Source organism: Danio aesculapii, chromosome 6 (assembly GCF_903798145.1).
Source record: "Danio aesculapii chromosome 6, fDanAes4.1, whole genome shotgun sequence".
NCBI lineage: Eukaryota > Metazoa > Chordata > Actinopteri > Cypriniformes > Danionidae > Danio > Danio aesculapii.
This window is the reverse complement of record NC_079440.1, coordinates 14189206-14208015: the sequence shown is the minus strand read 5'-3', so window position 1 is coordinate 14208015 and position 18810 is coordinate 14189206. Positions and strand designations below refer to the sequence as shown.

Here is an 18810-nt window from a genome sequence, read left to right as displayed (position 1 = left end):
GAAATCATCATGATTGACTTGGCTTTTAAATCACTGTGCTGTACAATACCAGCACAGACAGGCCATCTGAAATACTTCAACAGAAACCTTTTCACAATAAGAGCATGACATTTATAATAGCCTGTCGTGAAACGATACAGTATGTTTTTAGGTTGGCATGGCAATGTTGCACTACATCTGTAAGCCAGCACTCACTCTTTGTCCTGGACCACCTGATGATCCCGTCTCTCCTGCTTTCCCTGGATCACCCTGAACAGTCGGAGAAAATCAGTTTGTATAATGTAATCACAAATCAATCAAATGGGGAAAGTCTTTCAATATACACGTTGATTAAAGTCATTCATTGACTTTGCCAGTCTCTTCACGCTATGTGTTCTTTTTAATAATATACTACATTATGACATGTCAGTTACAACTTTAATGGGTTTTTTAAAGCACATCTTCAAATGTTGCTTCATTAAAACATTTATTACATACTGGAATGAAGATCTGATCAATGACCTTCATTCAATGTAATTTCCAAAAGCATGGAGTTTTGACACTGACTGATGGTAATTATATGTGATGGAAATTGCATTTTTCAATTGTGGAGTAAAAGATGATTAACCATGGACTGGCAGCAGTAACCCATCAAGTTTTCTAGCAACCAATGAACTTTAATAAAAAAATATATGTATGTACTTTTTTCTTGAAAATTGGTAGAGACAGCTAATAATTTCAGCCATTAATGAAAAAGTCTTATAAGAAATGACATTTCTGATCTTCAGGCTGTCACTCTAGTAGAGATGTGTCATTTCCATCATAACCATATTTCATATTTTTGGGGGAAAAATTTAATAATCCTCTATAATTATGAATAATCACAGAATTGAGAACAGTGACTTTGCAAGGACCGCCAATGACACATGAAGCAAATACTAAATTAATTACAGAAATTATTATTTGAATTTAAAATATCTAGATGGAAAGCCAAAAATACTGTAATTATGGTAAAATCAACATCTCAACATTCTTTAGAATCAGAAAAACATAAAAAAAAAAATCAGAAACGTTGGTAATATTTTAGCCTAGGTCACAACTCACAGTATTAACAAACCATAAACTAACAGTATTAGCGTAATAAACTATTAATTAGCTGCTTATTAATAGTTAGTAAGGTAAAAGTTGGCTTTAGGTTTTGGGTTGGATTAAGGATGTAGAATAAGATCATACTTTATAACTACTAATAAACAGTTAATAACTTAATAATAGGCAGGTAATAAGCCAGTAGTTATTGGCATGAATTGTGGCCTAATCTAAAGTGTTACTGTTGGGTCAAGATTTTGGTTTGCATTAGGTATATAGAATAAGATCCTACTTTATAACTACTAGTGAACAGTTAATAACCTAAAAACAGGCAGGTAATAAGCCAGTAGTTAATAGCATGAATTGGGACCTAAACTAAAGTGCTACTATTTGGTTTAGGTTTTGGTTTGGATTAGGGATGTAGAATAATAGCATACTTTATAACTACTAATGAGCGGTTAATAACCTAATAATAGGCAGGTAATACGCCAGTATTTATTAACATGAATTGTGACCTAATCTTATGTGTTACCATTGGGTTTAGGTTTTGGTTTGGATTAGCGGAGTAGAATATTATCCTATTTTATAACTACTAATGAACAGTTAATAACCTAATAATAGGCAGGTAATACGCCAGTAGTTATTAGCATGAATTGTGACCTAATCTTATGTGTTACCGTTGGGTTTAGGTTTTGGTTTGGATTAGGGATGTAGAATAATATCCTACTTTATAACTACTAATGAGCAGTTAAAACTCTAATAATAGGCAGGCAATACGCCAGTGGTTATTAGCATGAATTGTGAGCTAATCTTATGTGTTACCGTTGGGTTTAGGTTTTGGTTTGGATTAGGGATGTAGAATATTATCCTACTTTATAACTACTAATGAACAGGTAATAACCTAATAATAGGCAGGTAATAAGCCAGTAGTTATTAGCATGAATAGTGACCTAATCTTATGTGTTACCGTTGTGTTAAGGTTTTGGTTTGGATTAGCGGTGTAGAATAATTTCATACTTTATAACTACTAATGAACAGGTAATAACCTAATAATAGGCAGGTAATAAGCCAGTAGTTATTAGCATGAATTGTGACCTAATCTTATGTGTTACCGTTGTGTTAAGGTTTTGGTTTGGATTAGCGGTGTAGAATAATATCGTACTTTATAACTACTAATGAACAGGTAATAACCTAATAATAGGCAGGTAATAAGCCAGTAGTTATTAGCATGAATTGTGACCTAATCTTATGTGTTACCGTTGTGTTAAGGTTTTGGTTTGGATTAGCGGTGTAGAATAATATCGTACTTTATAACTACTAATGAACAGGTAATAACCTAATAGAAGGCAGGTAATAAGCCAGTAGTTAATAACATGAATTGTGACCTAAACTAAAGTGTTACTGTTTGGTTTAGGTTTTGGTTTGGATTAGCGATGTAGAATAATATCCGACTTTAGAACTACTAATGAAGAGGTAATAATCTAATAATAGGCAGGTAATAAGCCAGTAGTTATTAGCATGAATTGTGACCTAATCTTATGTGTTACCGTTAGGTTTAGGTTTTGGTTTGGATTAGCGGTGTATAATAATATCATACTTTATAACTACTAATGAGCAGTTAATAACTTAATAATAGGCAGGTAATAAGCCAGTAGTTATTAGCATGAATTGTGACCTAAACTAAAGTGTTATCAAATGCTAAAGCTATTCTTTGAAATTAGAATGATGCAGTTTGTTGTTTACTGAAGTATCACCTTGTTTTATTTTAAGATTTATAAATGTAGTTAACTTGTTAACTGAAGATCAGGTCTACGGGACTACGCCTCAATCTGCCATCTCATCCAATCACCTACTCCCTAAACTTATTTAAGGCAGATCAGCCCTTTAGCACTGTTCATCTCTTTCTCTGGAACTCTCCATTTCATTCTGTTTTCCATTAACAGTCCTTATATCCCTCTCTTCCCTCCTAAGTTAAATTTTGTGGTCCTAATCACACTACCAAATATTACAGAGATGCTACTCCCATCTTGAGTTCTCTGAGACGTCCAAATCAACCTACCACCCCTTCCATTATTATCCATTAGCCCTTTTTTATCCCTAGACCCATACAATAAAGATTGCTATCTATGTTTGGCTTGGTCCTTGCTAGTGAATATGCAATATAACTCATGTCAATAATATTTACAATTTCTACTTATGGCTTTTTAAATATATATATTCATTTTAGAGAATTACACTGAAGCCTTTAGGTCCGGGCAAACCCATGGATCCTGCTGCACCTCTGGTTCCCGTAGACCCAGCTGGACCTGGATTCCCATCATCTCCTGGTGCTCCCTAATGAAAAATGACAACCATTCTCCATCAGGAACTGGTCATTAATAATACACAGCAATTTTGAGTTCTTCAGTCATAACAGCAGACCAATCAAGATGACTCTTTTTGGATTGGGTATGTGCTTTTGTGCCATAGTGTGTATGTAGTGACAAAAATCTTTATATCTGAGTTTACAGTCCCCATGAAACAGAAGTCAAGATTGTCCTTTTTTCCCATATCGTAACTGAAATCAGAAAAAATGTAGGGTGGTGCTTGATTTCATCCTTTGGGAACCGATTGGCTCATTGGAAGATGGATGTTGCTAACAAAATGGAGGAGACACGCTCTGTTAGCCCCTCCCGAAAGGCATTCCATGTGACCAGAAGTGAAGAAAAGTCATTTCGATGGGAAGGCGATGGTATTTGATAAAAGATTATGATGGCAAATTATATAAATATAAAAATAAGAAGAGCAAATTTAGATTTCATGCTAACTTTAACAGCCTTCTTAAATATCTGTATGTGTGTTGACTAGATGCAAAATCACATTAGTGCAGACATTACCTGTGGCCCTATCTTCCCCTCTGCACCTTGCATTCCCAGAGCACCAGTCAAGCCCTGAAGAGACACAAAATATAGTTTAGTTTTATTGTTTAGTTTAGTTACAGAAATACATACGACCATTTAAACAGATCACAAATTTATAACAAAGATATCACACATAATAAAAATACTGACATTATTTACTCCAGACCATAAGATGTATTAAAAAAATATTTAAGGTTGCCTGTTTAGGCTTCTACTAACTTTCCTTCATTGTCGTAGAATAGACAGGACATTGAATAACAGGGTGCCAAACATGCCATAGATTTATAGACAGCAGTATGTTAAACTGAATTCTAAATTCAATAGGAAGCCAATACAAACTAATCAAAGCTGAAGTCATACTTTTTTTCTCAATTTGGTCCCTGTTAAAAGTTTGGCCGCAGCATTTTGGACCCTTTGGAGATAAGATAAACAATAAGACTGAGTAATTCCTAAACACAAGTAATCCAATTTTGTTAAAATAACATGTCCTCCAATAGCACTCCCCATTTAAGTGCACCTATTTATGTGCACCTTTTTATGTGCAATTCTGAGCGTACTTCACACAGGTTATTGGGCTTGACAAACCACCTATAAGAGACATATACTTTGCTTTCCATATGCACCCGACACTTTCCTATACTGTAAAAACTGAAAGTTAATTCTACTTATTTGAAAAGAGTTTTGAACTTAGTGTTGAAGATAATAAGTTAATTAAATACCTCATTACTTCAACTTAAATGGAGTAAGTTCACAGTACTCATATAGATTAGTTTTTTTTAACCTTAACTTATTGGGTTTTACAGTACTCTCTGTTTCTTCAGTTCTCTTCATGTATCGGGTTTGACTGTGCTCAAATTGCTTCATTTACTCAAATGGATTAAGGTCACAGTACTCATTTGGATTCGTTTTTGAACTTAAATGGTTTGAGTTACCTTAACTTTTTGGGTTTTACAGTGTGCGAACACTCTGTTACAAGGGCTCGATATTAATCATTAAAAAAATCTGACTTAGACTTGCCATGTCGTATATATTTATATATTTTATGACTTGAAGTACTTATTTTATCCTCATTTGTAAGTCTGCTAAACAAATAAATGTATTGGTAATGTCAAATTTAAACATGAAATGCAATATGTAAACACATTAAATATAGATTCTATATACATAGAAAAAATTTAATGCAACTAAAATGTTTAGAAAACTTTAGAAATATATTATCAAAATATGGGTGCAATAATGTTCCAGTGCCACAAAATTCCCATTCATCGTATTCAGTGGGTTCAGCAAATCTCCCACCCTGATAATGTCACCAATTTCAGAAACATTTAGGCCCTAGCATGTCAGAAGCTTTATGACAAGCTGAATAAACATAGCACGGAGCATTAAAACTGTTGATTAAAATGTTTAACATTTTTACATTTTAGCTTTTAATGTTATTCACTTAAATCTGTCAATAAAGAATACTGTTTATTTAATTATTTACCTTTTTGTCTTTTACCTATATACTACAAACACACCTGTTCAATCAAACCTCTACTATATTGTTGCTCTTCTGGTGATTTGACTTGCTTTGGATAAAAGTGTCTGCTAAATCAATAATGTACATTTAAATTAAGCTGATATGCAATAATAGAAAGCATGTATGTTTTACCAACCCTTGCTCCGGGAATTCCTGTTTCTCCAGGTCGGCCAGGGTCTCCAGTTGCACCTTTAGGCCCTGATGAGCCTGACAGACCACGTTCACCCTGTGCACCCTAAAAACATTAGAGCCAAAATATAAAGTATGGAATTACACTGAGAAAACATTTGAGTTATTTATTAATATTTTGTCCTGGTGACATTGTTACTCACATTAACATTTAAAATCTTATCAATTGATCGCTATTTATTTAGTAAGTTTCTAACCTTGGGACCTGGCAAACCATCTGCTCCTGGAAAGCCACGGTTACCTGGAGCTCCCTTGAAAAAAAACATTAAATATTATTCTAAAGGACAAACTGAATAATCCATTTGGATATATAGACTTGCATATTAATAGATGACAATAACAGAATAGCACTTACTCTTTCTCCATTTGGACCCGGGGCTCCAACGGCCCCTCCGTCTCCTCTTGGACCACGTTTTCCTTCTTCTCCTGTTGGCCCCATTTCTCCTTGAACTCCAGGTGGACCCTGCAAAAAAATTTGTATATTAGCATCTCAGAGCATTTTCTGATGACATTCTGCGATAAAACCAATTCATCAATTGCTTCCCAAATCTTTTTGTATTATACGTTCTGCATTATTTACTTCATTCTGTATAATATATATATATATATATATATATATATATATATATATATATATTGCTTCTTATATTCCTAACCAGCTTATATGAAGCAGTTTAAGGGACACTCCACTTTTTTTGGAAAAATTAGACGTTTTTGAATCCATTCACTTTTAGCTTAGCATAGCATAAATCATTGATTCGGATTAGACCATTAGCTTCTCACTTTAAAATAATTTCAATTATTTCAAATTTAAAGTTTGACACTTCTGTAGTTACATCATGTACTAAGATTGATGTAAAATGAAAAGTTGCTATTTTGTAGGCCAAAATGGCTAGAAACTTCACTCTCATTCTAGAATAATAATCAAGAAATTTGAGAGGGGTCTGAACGCAGACCTGGTGCAATCTGAGTTGCATCCAATACTTTTTAATGCGTTCATCTAACCCTACCCCTCACAGTGACGTCACTTGCTCCATTGAGTGCATTGTGCCTGGCATTAGATCACTGAGATATGCAGTCTCAGCTTGCATCATTAAGGCCGCATCCAGATACTATTGAAAAATTTTATTGCCATACCATGGGTGCAACAGGCACAATGATATTACTCTGTGCCTGAAAATTGATTGGCTTCCATCAGTATAACCAACGTGACTGCCTGTTTGCACAGGAAACAAGGAAAGTTGTCAAAACTCTGGTCACTTTAAAGTTAGATGCTAATGGTCTAATCTGATTCAATGATTTATGCTAAGCTATGCTAAAAGATCTCCTGCTAGACCCAGAGATCAACTGAATGGATTCCAAAATGCCAAAACTGTTTAAAATGACTTGAAATATGAGCTCATTTCTAAAAAAATTATAATAATGTGGAGTGTTCCTTTAACATCTTCAATGTATAGAGAAGGACAGCTAGCTAACATTACATTAAACATCATTACCTGGCCTCAAGAGGCACACTAGCAAGTAATGAGGGGCTATTCTCTTAAGCTATGTTTTTAGCAGAAATGCTAGTCTGAATCCTGATCAGATGGGGACAAGTAAACCTGGGGCCAGTTGCACCAGCATTGCGCAATTTAAAACATAGCCTAGTTGCGATGTAAATGATCAATAAGTTGCAGCTTACACACTACTGAATATTTTTGCGTCTCACCATTAGACTTGGTTCAATGTCCTTATGAATCCTCCTGTGTGGACCTTATGTTCCAGGTTAAGCAAGAACTTACAAATAGCTGGTGCAACCCTACGCTGGAGTGGTTTCACTGGTGTCATGACCCGTATAACAGTGAGGGACATAAAAGGCTGTGATTTAGCATTCTTGCTAGTGTTTCTGGATGTTTCACATGCAAAACAGATTCTTGAATTGATGCTAATTGAAAACAACACATAAGCATAAGTTCATTCGCATAGCTGTAGTTTCAGTTTTAAAAAATAAATCCATCTAGACTTTTCAGGCCTTTATAAAAAAATGTTGTTCATAATAAATGTCACTAGAATTGTATTTTTATAGTGTTTACAATGATTGTAAAAGTTTCATGTAAGTTACTGGTATTTTACAGTATATTGTTTCAGACTATATAATAAAATGAGACTTGTACACCTCTGCAATTTCATACTAATTATGACCCACTGCAACATAATTCATGGAAAATATGTTTATTTTATTTTTTTGCATTTAGTTCATACGAAGCGATCATCCTAAAAGTATTAAGAATAAAGCATGTATTAGTTTATATCTGTAGTTACTGTTGTAAACACTTACCAGCTCTCCTTTAGCTCCTGGTTCTCCTTTAAACCCAGGGGAACCTAAGTCACCCTATAAGGCACATGAAATGTATAAATCAGCACATTATGCACAATATGATCCACATATATCATCCCATGTTCCACCGTAAATAGGATAAAAGAGATTCCTGCTATGATTATTATGTCACATAATGCATTGTGTTACCAATTGGCCCTTGGCTCCTGTAAGTCCTGTCGATCCTTGAGGTCCTGGTGGACCAGGCTGTCCTATCAGTCCAACAGGGCCCTGCACACCTGGAATCCCCTATGATAAACAGATGAAGATAATGAACTAATGTTTGAAGTATAAACAGTACAGCATGTTTCAAAGGTCCACTGAAATGTCTTGATAAGAGCAGCTTTGTGAGGCGTAATTTCACTTGAAACAAGAATACAGATCCAAAATACTGAGTAACCCCTCACCCATTTTTTCAATGGCCAATAGTATTTCAACAAAAGTATTATCAACAAAAAATACTAATTCAATACTCAGAATTACAGTAATAAAACTAGATAAAATATAGAAGAGAGCGATTAGTTATAATATGTTAGATACTTTTTTATTTAATGAAAATAGTGGACACAAAAAAAAGACATTTTACTTGCGTTTAATATGATATCTATGTATATTAAATCACTTTTTAGTTATTTAATTTGACGCAGATACCAGAATATGGCATCTTGTCCAAATAAATAATATTTAAATATTCTAAGCACATACCAATGGACCAGGTTTTTAATATCACAGCTCTGCCAGTCAGAGTCATTCAACTATAGCGCATCTAGCTCATGACAGCAAACCACAATGCTGTCAAAGCATTTCTAGCAATCTTGCTATTGGGGTTGCTCCCCTCGTGGTTACAATAATAAATGTTGAGGATTTTAGATCAACACTGTTTATTATTTTCTGTTTCTAACATATGCAAGTGTTTGCGTGGAGCCTCATTATGAACACTACATTGTAGCTGAATAAGTGTTCAATTTCAGCCTTCAGTGTTGGCAGAACATTTCAGATAGTAAAGAGCGTTTGATTGGTCAGATGATTTGATGAAAATCTGAATTATGAGCTGATGTCACAAAACTCCTTTATCCAGCTTGGCAGAAGTGAGAAATTTCTGAGAAAAAGTTTTATTATGTAAATATTCTGAACATATTGTCACTTTTAGGGAGCTCACTAGCTTATAGATATCCTTAAGACTATCGCGCTGAAACTAACACCCCAAATTAATGTTAAGTTTGATTTCAGGGGGACTGAAAGTGCTGAAATAGTTCGAATAGAGAGTTTCATCAAATCCCTAACCATAAGAAAATGCACCGCGTTATCCTGTGTTATTACACAGCTCTCTGGAATACTTCATTTATATTGGTCAATCTCGACATTCCAGGGTAAATGATTACAACCACCAATATAACAACCACCAAAACTAATAACACAGGCTCATCCGGGTTGTTCAAATCAACTTGATGATAATCAATACATTCATATCCATATTTATATACTTATATTTCCCACCACAATTCTAGACTGATTGGCTGAACAGTATAGGTTAGTGTTGGCTGCGTTCAGCCATTTTTGTTTCTGTCAGTTTTACATTTATTAAAAGCGTTAATAAGTTATTACAGCTCAGATCAATGTTTTACGTCTGATTGTTTTTGTTGCAATTACTGAGAATAGCTACCTATATGTACATTATCCCATACTTATAATAATAAGCACACAATTTAATAAATGTAAATGTGTTTCAGAAACTTACAGCTGGTCCTTTAACTCCAGGAGTACCATCTGGTCCTGCTGATCCCTAGAAATTATATCAACATTGATTAATATACAATTTATTAGAAATTAAAGTGCATGACAAAATAGATTGTACCTGAGTGCCCTGTTTTCCTGGTGATCCTTGACGGCCTGATTCTCCCCTTGGGCCTTGCAATCCACCTGGACCTCGTGGACCTGTGGCTCCTGCCTGACCCTGTACGTTATTTAAAAAAGAGTTTGCTTGATTCCTGAGACTCCTGACATAAGTCGATGATAATAATACACATTTTGAAGGTGCAGCAGGTAAACTGGTGTAAATATAAACCATGAATCTAATGTACCTTCATCCCTGGACTACCAGGAAATCCTGGTCCTCCTGAAATTCCCATTGGGCCCTGTAAGTAATATGTGTAAAGTTAGATAATGTTTCATTCATATTGCATTACATTTAATCATTTGACAACAGAAGTAATCAAATCAACAAAATACTAATGCAATACACAGAGTTACAGTAATAAAAGTAGATTAAATAAAGAACAGAGCTAATTAGTTACACTATGTTAGAAGAGTAGATACAATTTCATTTAATATAAATAGTTATTACATTATAAAATAGAGATTTTACTTCCATTTAATATGCTTACTATGAATATAAGATTACTTTTTGGTCATTTAAGTTTACATAGAGACCGGACTACGGCATCTTGTGAAAATAAATAATATTTAAATATTCGTAGCACATACCAATGGACCAGGTTTTCCCACATTTCCAGAAAGACCACGTTTTCCCTTAAAAAGACAAAATTTTTAGATTTCTTTTTTTTAAGTTAATTAAATGAAACCATTTTTAGAAGAAAATAAACCCATACCACAGTCCCTGTGGGACCTATGCGTCCTCTCTCGCCAGTCATACCAATCGGACCCTTCAAAGTACACAATTCACATCAAAAATCCAGTAAAGTGCCATTACAATTTAATATCACAATCAGAGGGTTTCCATACCGGTGGTCCAACAAGTCCCATGGTACCAGGAGATCCTGATTCTCCCTTTGATAATAAAAAAAGTCATTTTCCTGAGGCTATCCAACCATGCAAATGTAAAAATGTTCAAATGAATTTGTTGACTCCAAATATGTGACCTCTGACCTTTGACCCCACAGCACCTGACTCTCCTTTCATACCCTGTAGACCAAGTTGACCCTAAAATGCAAAAGACAATTATGGGTTTTATACTGTGCATGGTCATTGAAGTATAGCTAAAAAAACATTATTATATGTACAATTTGTACTAATAAATATTTACAAATGTTAAAAAAACAATTAATAATCAGATTAAAGAGCAAACAGGGGTCCAAATCTAACCCACCTTTGAACCTTTTAACCCAGGCTGACCAGGTAACCCTGGAAATCCTCTGGAACCCTATGAAACAAATCATCATTGGAAAATATGCAGTATTACTCATGGTTGATCCAAAATCATTCAATTTTCGCATCCTAGGTCTATTGGACATGATTTGATATTTTATAAAACAGTCATAATTTAATATGTGTCAGCTAAAAACATATTTTAGCTGCTCAGCAATTTATTATTAATATGATTTTTGTACCATGATTTTACTACATTTACCTTTTTTATATAATAAAAAAAAATTAATCATAAACGTGTCATATTTCACATGAACCACATTTTATTTCCTGACAAAACTGAATCAAATTAACACTTAAATTATTGTGAAAGGAATATATTTATTATTATTATTAATAATAATAATAATAATAATAATAATAATAATAATAATAGCCTAAAAGTTCACTCTGATATTAAAAAAGTCATTTTGATTCAATGGTTCATCAATAGGTATACATGATCATGTTGGCAAACACTCCCAAAACGCGTGTTAGATATGTTATATGTTTTTTATTATTATTTAATATTTCTGACTAATATAATGAACTAACATGAACTAACAATTCTTTAAGCTTTGTTAGGATGACATTATTTAAATATATTTATATTAAAAATATTTTTTTATAAATGATAAAAAGAGGGTTTTCATCTAGCCCATTCACAATGACTGGACAAATAAACAGAATTTCATCCAATATTATAATATAGTTAAAAATGGAGTCAGGTTTGACCTAACTAAAAAAATAACACACACATAAGTGATATCTTAAACATGATAAACAGCATATATATTTGTGCATTTACATAACTGGTGGCTTCATTTAAAACTGAATTGATTGAATATGAACAACTAATATGGTATTTATCCACACATCACTAGGTTGAATATGTCCATCAAGAGTACACTGACAAAGATCATAAAAGCTGAAGTAGTCACAAAATGTGTGCCCTTAGAAGAGTCTTTCATTCTACACAAATATGGACATTTTTACTATTTTATAATGCCTAGTTCAGGCCTGGAGCCAGCCTATTGAAAGGGGTGGCTCTTTTTTCTCGAAAAAAGTGGACCTTTTTGTGGTTATTTGCCTCATTTTCTTTTAATTTATGAGGTTCAAATACTGCATTTCAGTAACATTTTAAACAATATTTTTTGCTGGATTAGCTTGTCAGACAGTGATCGTAAAATCACACTTTTTGATGCAGCAAAAATATTTTCGACATTTTTGTCAAAGAGCTTACCATACTATTTTACCACGAAGTGTTAATTTACAAATGTGCACTTATACTGTATGTTATTATAGTTTAACAAATAATGTAATGAGATTAGAATTTTAAATTAACATTTCTGAACAAAGAAATATTAAAAAAAATGTAAATACAAATTTATATATATATATATATATATATATATATATATATATATATATATATATATATATATATATATATATATATATATAAACTATTCTGAATCTTTTAAAACTTGTTGAATTATAAACTGTAGCCTAAAGGTAAATAACAAAGTGGCCAGTTCATTTCTGCAGTCAGAATTTGTCTACTTGAATAATTTAAAATTAAATTTGTCTTAAAGCCTTCTTCTATTAGTTATTTTCACAATTTATGAAGGCATACTGTCATAAATGGGACAAATAAAGACCATTTATTATAAAGACCAAACAATAGCAACAATCCTGACGTATTTCTTGATTTACATGTTTTTATTTCCATAGCTTCCATGAATCCAAAAAGGTTCACATATTGATTAATATTGTTAATGATAGCTGTTTTAATGTTGAGTTATGATTGAATTCTCTCTATTTACAGTTCTGAAATAGTTTGACAACAAGCAGGAAATGGTCATGGGCCTGAGACATAACCACATTGAAATGGTCTATATAGGGCTATATTCTGGACTGAGGGCTGATATTCAGTATGGGGGGTGGGTCTTTCAAACTACCCGAACCCCCCATGGCTACAACATTTAATTTTCTCCAACTCTGACTAAATTACATTTTTAATCAAATATCCACACCATCAACAAAACTAAGAACAGCATTGTCTTACTGGAGAGCCAGGGTATCCTTTTTCTCCAGCATTTCCAGGGGGTCCAGGCTCACCCTGTTATCAAAAGCAGAGGGAAAAAAACTTACTTCTGTAGGACATGTTAAAACTTTAAAAATGGTCAACATGAAAATTGATAAAAATATTTTTTTTAAAACCTAAATATAAGTGCAAAACAGATTTATCTAAAATGTTGGTTTAAAATTTAGTTTAGCAAACACAAGATTTTAGGGGGACTTTAAATGCTGAAATGTAGTTCGAATTAAGTTTCTTCAAATCTCTAACCATAAGAATATGTAAAGCATGCATAAGCAATAGTATCCTGTGTTGTTACACAGAAAATGGGTTTAAATATTGGTTTACAATTTATTTGAGCAAACACAAGACACATTTTTGAGTCATATTTGATGACAAAAAAAACATTTCATGACATATTAAGACGTATCGTACCTCAAAATACTAACTGGTTTTACTTTTACATTTTTATATGTGTTTTACCCATTTGAGAACAATGAAATAGTAAAACTTCTGGCAATTTTTTGGTCTACTCACATCTGAACCAGCTTTTCCTGGAGAGCCGTCTGGACCCCTTGGACCAAAAGAACCCTGAAGTGAAAAAAAAGGCTTTAACTGCACTGCTATGTTTCTTGAACAGTATGATTATGAATAGTTTCTCTAACAAATATTAATGTCAAATATTAACTCATTCATTCATTTTCCTTTGGCTTAGTCCCTTATTTATCAGGAGTCACAACAGCAGAATGAACCGCCAACTATTCCAGCATATGTTCACATCCAATTCACCTATAGCGCATGGCTATGAACTGTGGTGGAAACCCGAGCATCCAGAGGAAACCCACGCCGCAGGAAAAACATGCAAACTTCACACAAAAGCGCCAACTGGTCCAGCCGAGGCTCAAACCAGTGACCTTTTTGCTGTGAGGCCACAGTGCTGACCATTGAGCCACTGTGCTAGCCAATATTAGAAACTAACAGGTGTATTTTACTGATCTTACCATGGGTCCAGGATCACCCGCATCTCCTGGTGCACCTTGTGCTCCTGTTGGCCCCTGAGTGGCACAGAGAAAGACAACTTTCAATGGGGGAAAAACATATTTCATGAGACGTGCATAGCATCAAGTTTGAGAGAACTTACTGGTGGGCCTGCTGGGCCTGGAAGACCTCTTGATCCTGATTCACCCTGAATACAAGGCATTTGGTCTCTGTTTTGTGGTATTGTTTGACAGTAAAGCTAAATATTTACAGAATAGCCATTACTGAATCTGGAAAGATCCTTACCGGTGCTCCAGTGACCATGCCTGCCAATCCAAGCTTTCCACCCTGGAATCCGGAGGCCATATGAGACGCAAACTGACTCTGAAACAATAAAAGATGGAGCTTAATTTGACTTGAAAAAAGTATCTTTGCACACGCAGGTTGCAAGGGATAATATTATGCTTTTTATACACTTTCAACTTCCTGGCCTATTCCTGAGTGCCAGTATCCTGAATATTTGAATATTAGGCCTGTAAGTCATGAATATTTTTAAGTCCAATTTAAAAAAAATAAAAGAAACATGGTTTCAAAGATTATATTCATTCATTCATTTTCCTTTGGCTTAGTCCCTTTATTCATCAGGGGTAGCCACAGCGGAATGAACCGCCAATTAATACAGCATTTGTTTTACACAGCGGATACCCTTTCAGCTGCAAAACAGCAGTGCTGAAAAACATCCATACACACTCACTCACACACATACACTACAGCCAATTTAGTTTATTTAATTCACCTATAGCGCATGTCTTTGGACTGTTGGGGAAACCGGAGCACCCAAAGGAAACCCAGGCGAACACGGGGAACAAACCGTGTCACCCTCAAAGATTATGTAATTAAGATTAAGAGTGTTTTTGTGCTGGTGTCTCTGCTGTTCTAGACCTTTTGTGGATAGTTCATCCAGCTTTCATATCATTTGTGTTGTATGCAATGGTTAGTTAAAGGCAGTTACAGAAATTAGTTTCAGAATTTGCCATCTGAAATTGATTTAGAGATTTGTTTCTTCTACTCAAAATGATGTCTTAAATATTATAATAAACAGTCTGTGAGGTTTTCTGAGCCACTACTTTGCAGATACATTCTGGGGAAACCTGAAACTTATATTAAATCACAAGCACAATAAGATCTTTTACTGTTAGGAGCCCATTTGACTTTTCTCACATTTTAAACCACTCACATAACAAAACCTTAACCACACTCTTAAAAAAGATGGATTGTTTCAGTGAAACTATGAGTAAAATATGAACAAACCCAAACATTGGCTTGTTTTTTAATAATATTCTTAACAGAATAATTGGGTTTGTGCATTCTTTTGACTTAAATTTGTGTTGAAACAACCTAGCATTTCTTACAGTGTGTAAACAGTTGCTCTGTGATTTAAAATCACCACAAGATTAAAATATTAAAATGCCTGTGCTCTTGTACAATCTTAAATCAAAAATATTCACTTCCCCTGCAACTGCAATAACATCTTTTCTTTGATTACATTTGTATTGGTTATATAGTCACTACACTCAGTTATATATCACAATATCAGATCCATGCAGCTCTAAATATGTTATAATGGTGTGAAAAGAAATCAACTGAGAAGAATCTGCATATTATTTGATTATTCTGCAATATTACTTTAAAGTGGACCTGTTATGCAAAACTCACTTTAATGAGGGTTTAAACACAGCTGTGTGACAACAGTCTGTGAATATAATCCGCTTTTTAGGGTTAAAATACATTAATTGATCTTTTATAATCACACACAGTCTGCAGCACTTTGATTGACATTCTCCATTTGAACTGTACATGACATCAGAGTGTTAAAGTCCTGCCCAATGGTGACAATCTCTCTCTTTCTCTCTCTCTCTCTCTCTCTCTCTCTCTCTCTCTCTCTCTCTCTCTCTCTCTCTCTCTCTCTCTCTCTCTCTCTCTCTCTCTCTCTCTCTCTCTCTCTCTCTCTCTCTCTCTCTCATTTGCATAGGACCTTAGTCTTGTTTTTGAATCTGCCACTATGCTGACACATAGGCATTTGTAGCTCCACCCTCTTTTGAAAAGAGCACAATCTCATTTAAATTTAAAGAGACAGTCACCAAAATGACACAATTAGAATCAAAGCCTAAAAGGGGCTGTTTCAAAGAGTTATAAAACATTATTTGTGAGGTGTTTTGACCTGAAACTTCACATACACACTCTAGGGACATCAGAGATTTATTTTACATCATGTAAAAAGGGGCATAATAGATGTATGAAAAAAGCTTCATCAAAAACACAACAGGATCATGGATTTGTGGATTTTGATGTATTTGGATTGTCAGACAAAATGTTTGAAGCTACAGACACATTTACATTTTTATTGTTTGTAAAACTAACATTCAAACATTACTGCAGTTTATCCTGATTAGTAATCGTACTCATTACATTTACTAAATCAGATTAGAAAAGCACATTTTATTATTCTAATCACTCATGATACCTGGACAGATAATAAAACTCACCCCAGGCAGTGATGTTCCTATAGGACCAGGCTCACCTGGCATGCCTGGCACACCTGGCTCCCCATCAAAACCAGTAGGACCTGGAACACCCTTGACAAAAACAAATATTGCATGTTACTATTTAACTACTTAGCTTTGTTATTATTATGAATTATTGACATAATTCCATATAAAACAGAGGGAAATACACAATTTGTACATGACTTTGAAATATAGCCACATGAAAGAATCTAAGTTATACAGCAATATAATCCTGGTGTTTGTCACATACTCGTCTTCCTTTGCTTCCTGGATATCCTGGCCGACCGTCTGTTCCTGGGGGACCCTGTTTGATGTGACACAATATAATGGACATCACTTTGATTGACATTACAAAGAATGAGATTCTGAAAAAATACAAATAAAATGTGTGTGTGTGTGTGTGTGTGTGTGTGTGTGTGTGTGTGTGTGTGTGTGTGTGTGTGTGTGTGTGTGTGTGTGTGTGTGTGTGTGTGCGTGTGTGTGTGTGTGTGTGCGTGTGTGTGTGCGTGTGTGTGTGTGTGTGTGTGTGTGCATTCTTTCACCATTGGTCCTGGGCGTCCAGGTATTCCCACAATCTAAAAAAATAGGAATAATAAAAACTAAAATCTAAATAATAAAATAGCATGAAATTGTATACAATAACGGTCATATTTATTTATTGCTCTATAAATACTGGAAATATGACAAACTCACATAAGGAATGTCACCAGGTTCACCTTTTTGTCCCTGAAAAAAAAAACACACAGGACAAATCAATCTTTACATTTAGTTTGTGATAAACACATAATACAAATAACAAATGTGATATGTTTTAAGAGCATTTACATACCTTAAAAGCCAATGTTTCTGAAAAATAAGTAAATAAATAACACAAATTAATCCAAAGGCTATATTTTAATAAATTTTAATAATGACAAAAAAATAACCTATTTAATATTGCATTTGTTTACATTATTAGTTATCATTAGCCAACCATGAAGAATACATCTACTATTACATCTAAATACATTCAATAACATTCATTCATTCATTTTCCTTCGGCTTAGTCCATTTATTTTTCAGGGATCGCCACAGCGGAATGAACCGCCAACTTATCCAACATATGTTTTACACAGCAGATGCCCTTCCAGCTTCAACACAGTAGCCTACTGGGAAACATCCATACACACTCATTCACACACATACACTACGGCCAATTTAGTTTATTCAATTCACCTATAGCATCCTTGCACTGTGGAGGAAACCGGAGCACCCGGAGGAAACCCACGCGAACACTGGGAGAAAATTCCACACAGAAATGCCAACTGACCCAGCCAGGACTTGAGCCAGCGACCTTCTTGCTGTGAGGTGACAGTGGTAACCACAGAGCCACCGTCTCACCCACATTCAGAAACATTTACATCTAAAAACGTATTTACAACATCCACTATAATGCATTACTAAATTGAGCTTTGATGTATTACTAAATTGAGACATGAAAGAGCTAAATTCGCCTAATGTTAATATCAACAATTAACGAATGAATTGTTCTTTGTTATTTGCATTTAGTTAACGTGACGTTTAGTTAACTAATGAGGCCTTATTGTAAAGTGGTACGAAATAAACAATCGTCTTTCCTCAACCAAACCAACTGTAATTGTGTTTTGAATGTGATTGGCGTCTGCCCTCTGTCGGCAGTTGTGTGTATGACTCACCGATCCTGCCATGCGCACTGGCGAAGGTTTGGCACACAGGACAGCATTCTCCCTCTGGGATCAAGAATTGTTCGCATCCCTTCAGCTCTTCACATCGGATCTCCTCACAGATCACGGTTCCTTTGTCGCATACACACAGTCTGCAGGGCTCTGGCTTCCAGATCTCATTTTCTGAATACGTCAGATCTCCATCTTTACAGCCTTTTGCTTCTTCTGTTAGAAAAAAATACACTAGTCAATATAGCGTATCATACAAAAATATTATCTTTTAATAGTCATATTATTAGATAAATATGCCAAAATTAAATTCAATTAAAA

The 18810-nt window shown here is 34.4% G+C and overlaps 1 protein-coding gene across 2 annotated transcripts in view; it reads right to left on the bottom strand.

The window, feature by feature from the left end:
- The window catches only part of col5a2b (collagen, type V, alpha 2b), a 65143-nt gene that overhangs the window by 33567 nt on the left and 12766 nt on the right, over positions 1 to 18810 (bottom strand). The window contains exons 2-28 of one of the 2 annotated variants that reach the window (XM_056459603.1): positions 18493 to 18705; positions 17628 to 17644; positions 17492 to 17524; positions 17341 to 17373; positions 17049 to 17102; positions 16778 to 16867; positions 14538 to 14615; positions 14395 to 14439; positions 14255 to 14308; positions 13791 to 13844; positions 13242 to 13295; positions 11136 to 11189; positions 10916 to 10969; positions 10772 to 10816; positions 10639 to 10692; positions 10514 to 10558; positions 10111 to 10164; positions 9885 to 9983; positions 9768 to 9812; positions 8180 to 8278; positions 7991 to 8044; positions 6029 to 6136; positions 5871 to 5924; positions 5621 to 5719; positions 3942 to 3995; positions 3301 to 3399; positions 196 to 249 (exon numbers count right to left, since the gene is read on the bottom strand). In XM_056459603.1, coding sequence (XP_056315578.1) covers positions 196 to 249; positions 3301 to 3399; positions 3942 to 3995; positions 5621 to 5719; positions 5871 to 5924; positions 6029 to 6136; positions 7991 to 8044; positions 8180 to 8278; positions 9768 to 9812; positions 9885 to 9983; positions 10111 to 10164; positions 10514 to 10558; positions 10639 to 10692; positions 10772 to 10816; positions 10916 to 10969; positions 11136 to 11189; positions 13242 to 13295; positions 13791 to 13844; positions 14255 to 14308; positions 14395 to 14439; positions 14538 to 14615; positions 16778 to 16867; positions 17049 to 17102; positions 17341 to 17373; positions 17492 to 17524; positions 17628 to 17644; positions 18493 to 18705 — 1796 coding nt within the window. The remainder of the gene's footprint in view (positions 1 to 195; positions 250 to 3300; positions 3400 to 3941; positions 3996 to 5620; positions 5720 to 5870; positions 5925 to 6028; positions 6137 to 7990; positions 8045 to 8179; positions 8279 to 9767; positions 9813 to 9884; positions 9984 to 10110; positions 10165 to 10513; positions 10559 to 10638; positions 10693 to 10771; positions 10817 to 10915; positions 10970 to 11135; positions 11190 to 13241; positions 13296 to 13790; positions 13845 to 14254; positions 14309 to 14394; positions 14440 to 14537; positions 14616 to 16777; positions 16868 to 17048; positions 17103 to 17340; positions 17374 to 17491; positions 17525 to 17627; positions 17645 to 18492; positions 18706 to 18810) is intronic. The other variant, XM_056459604.1, reaches the window with a different exon arrangement.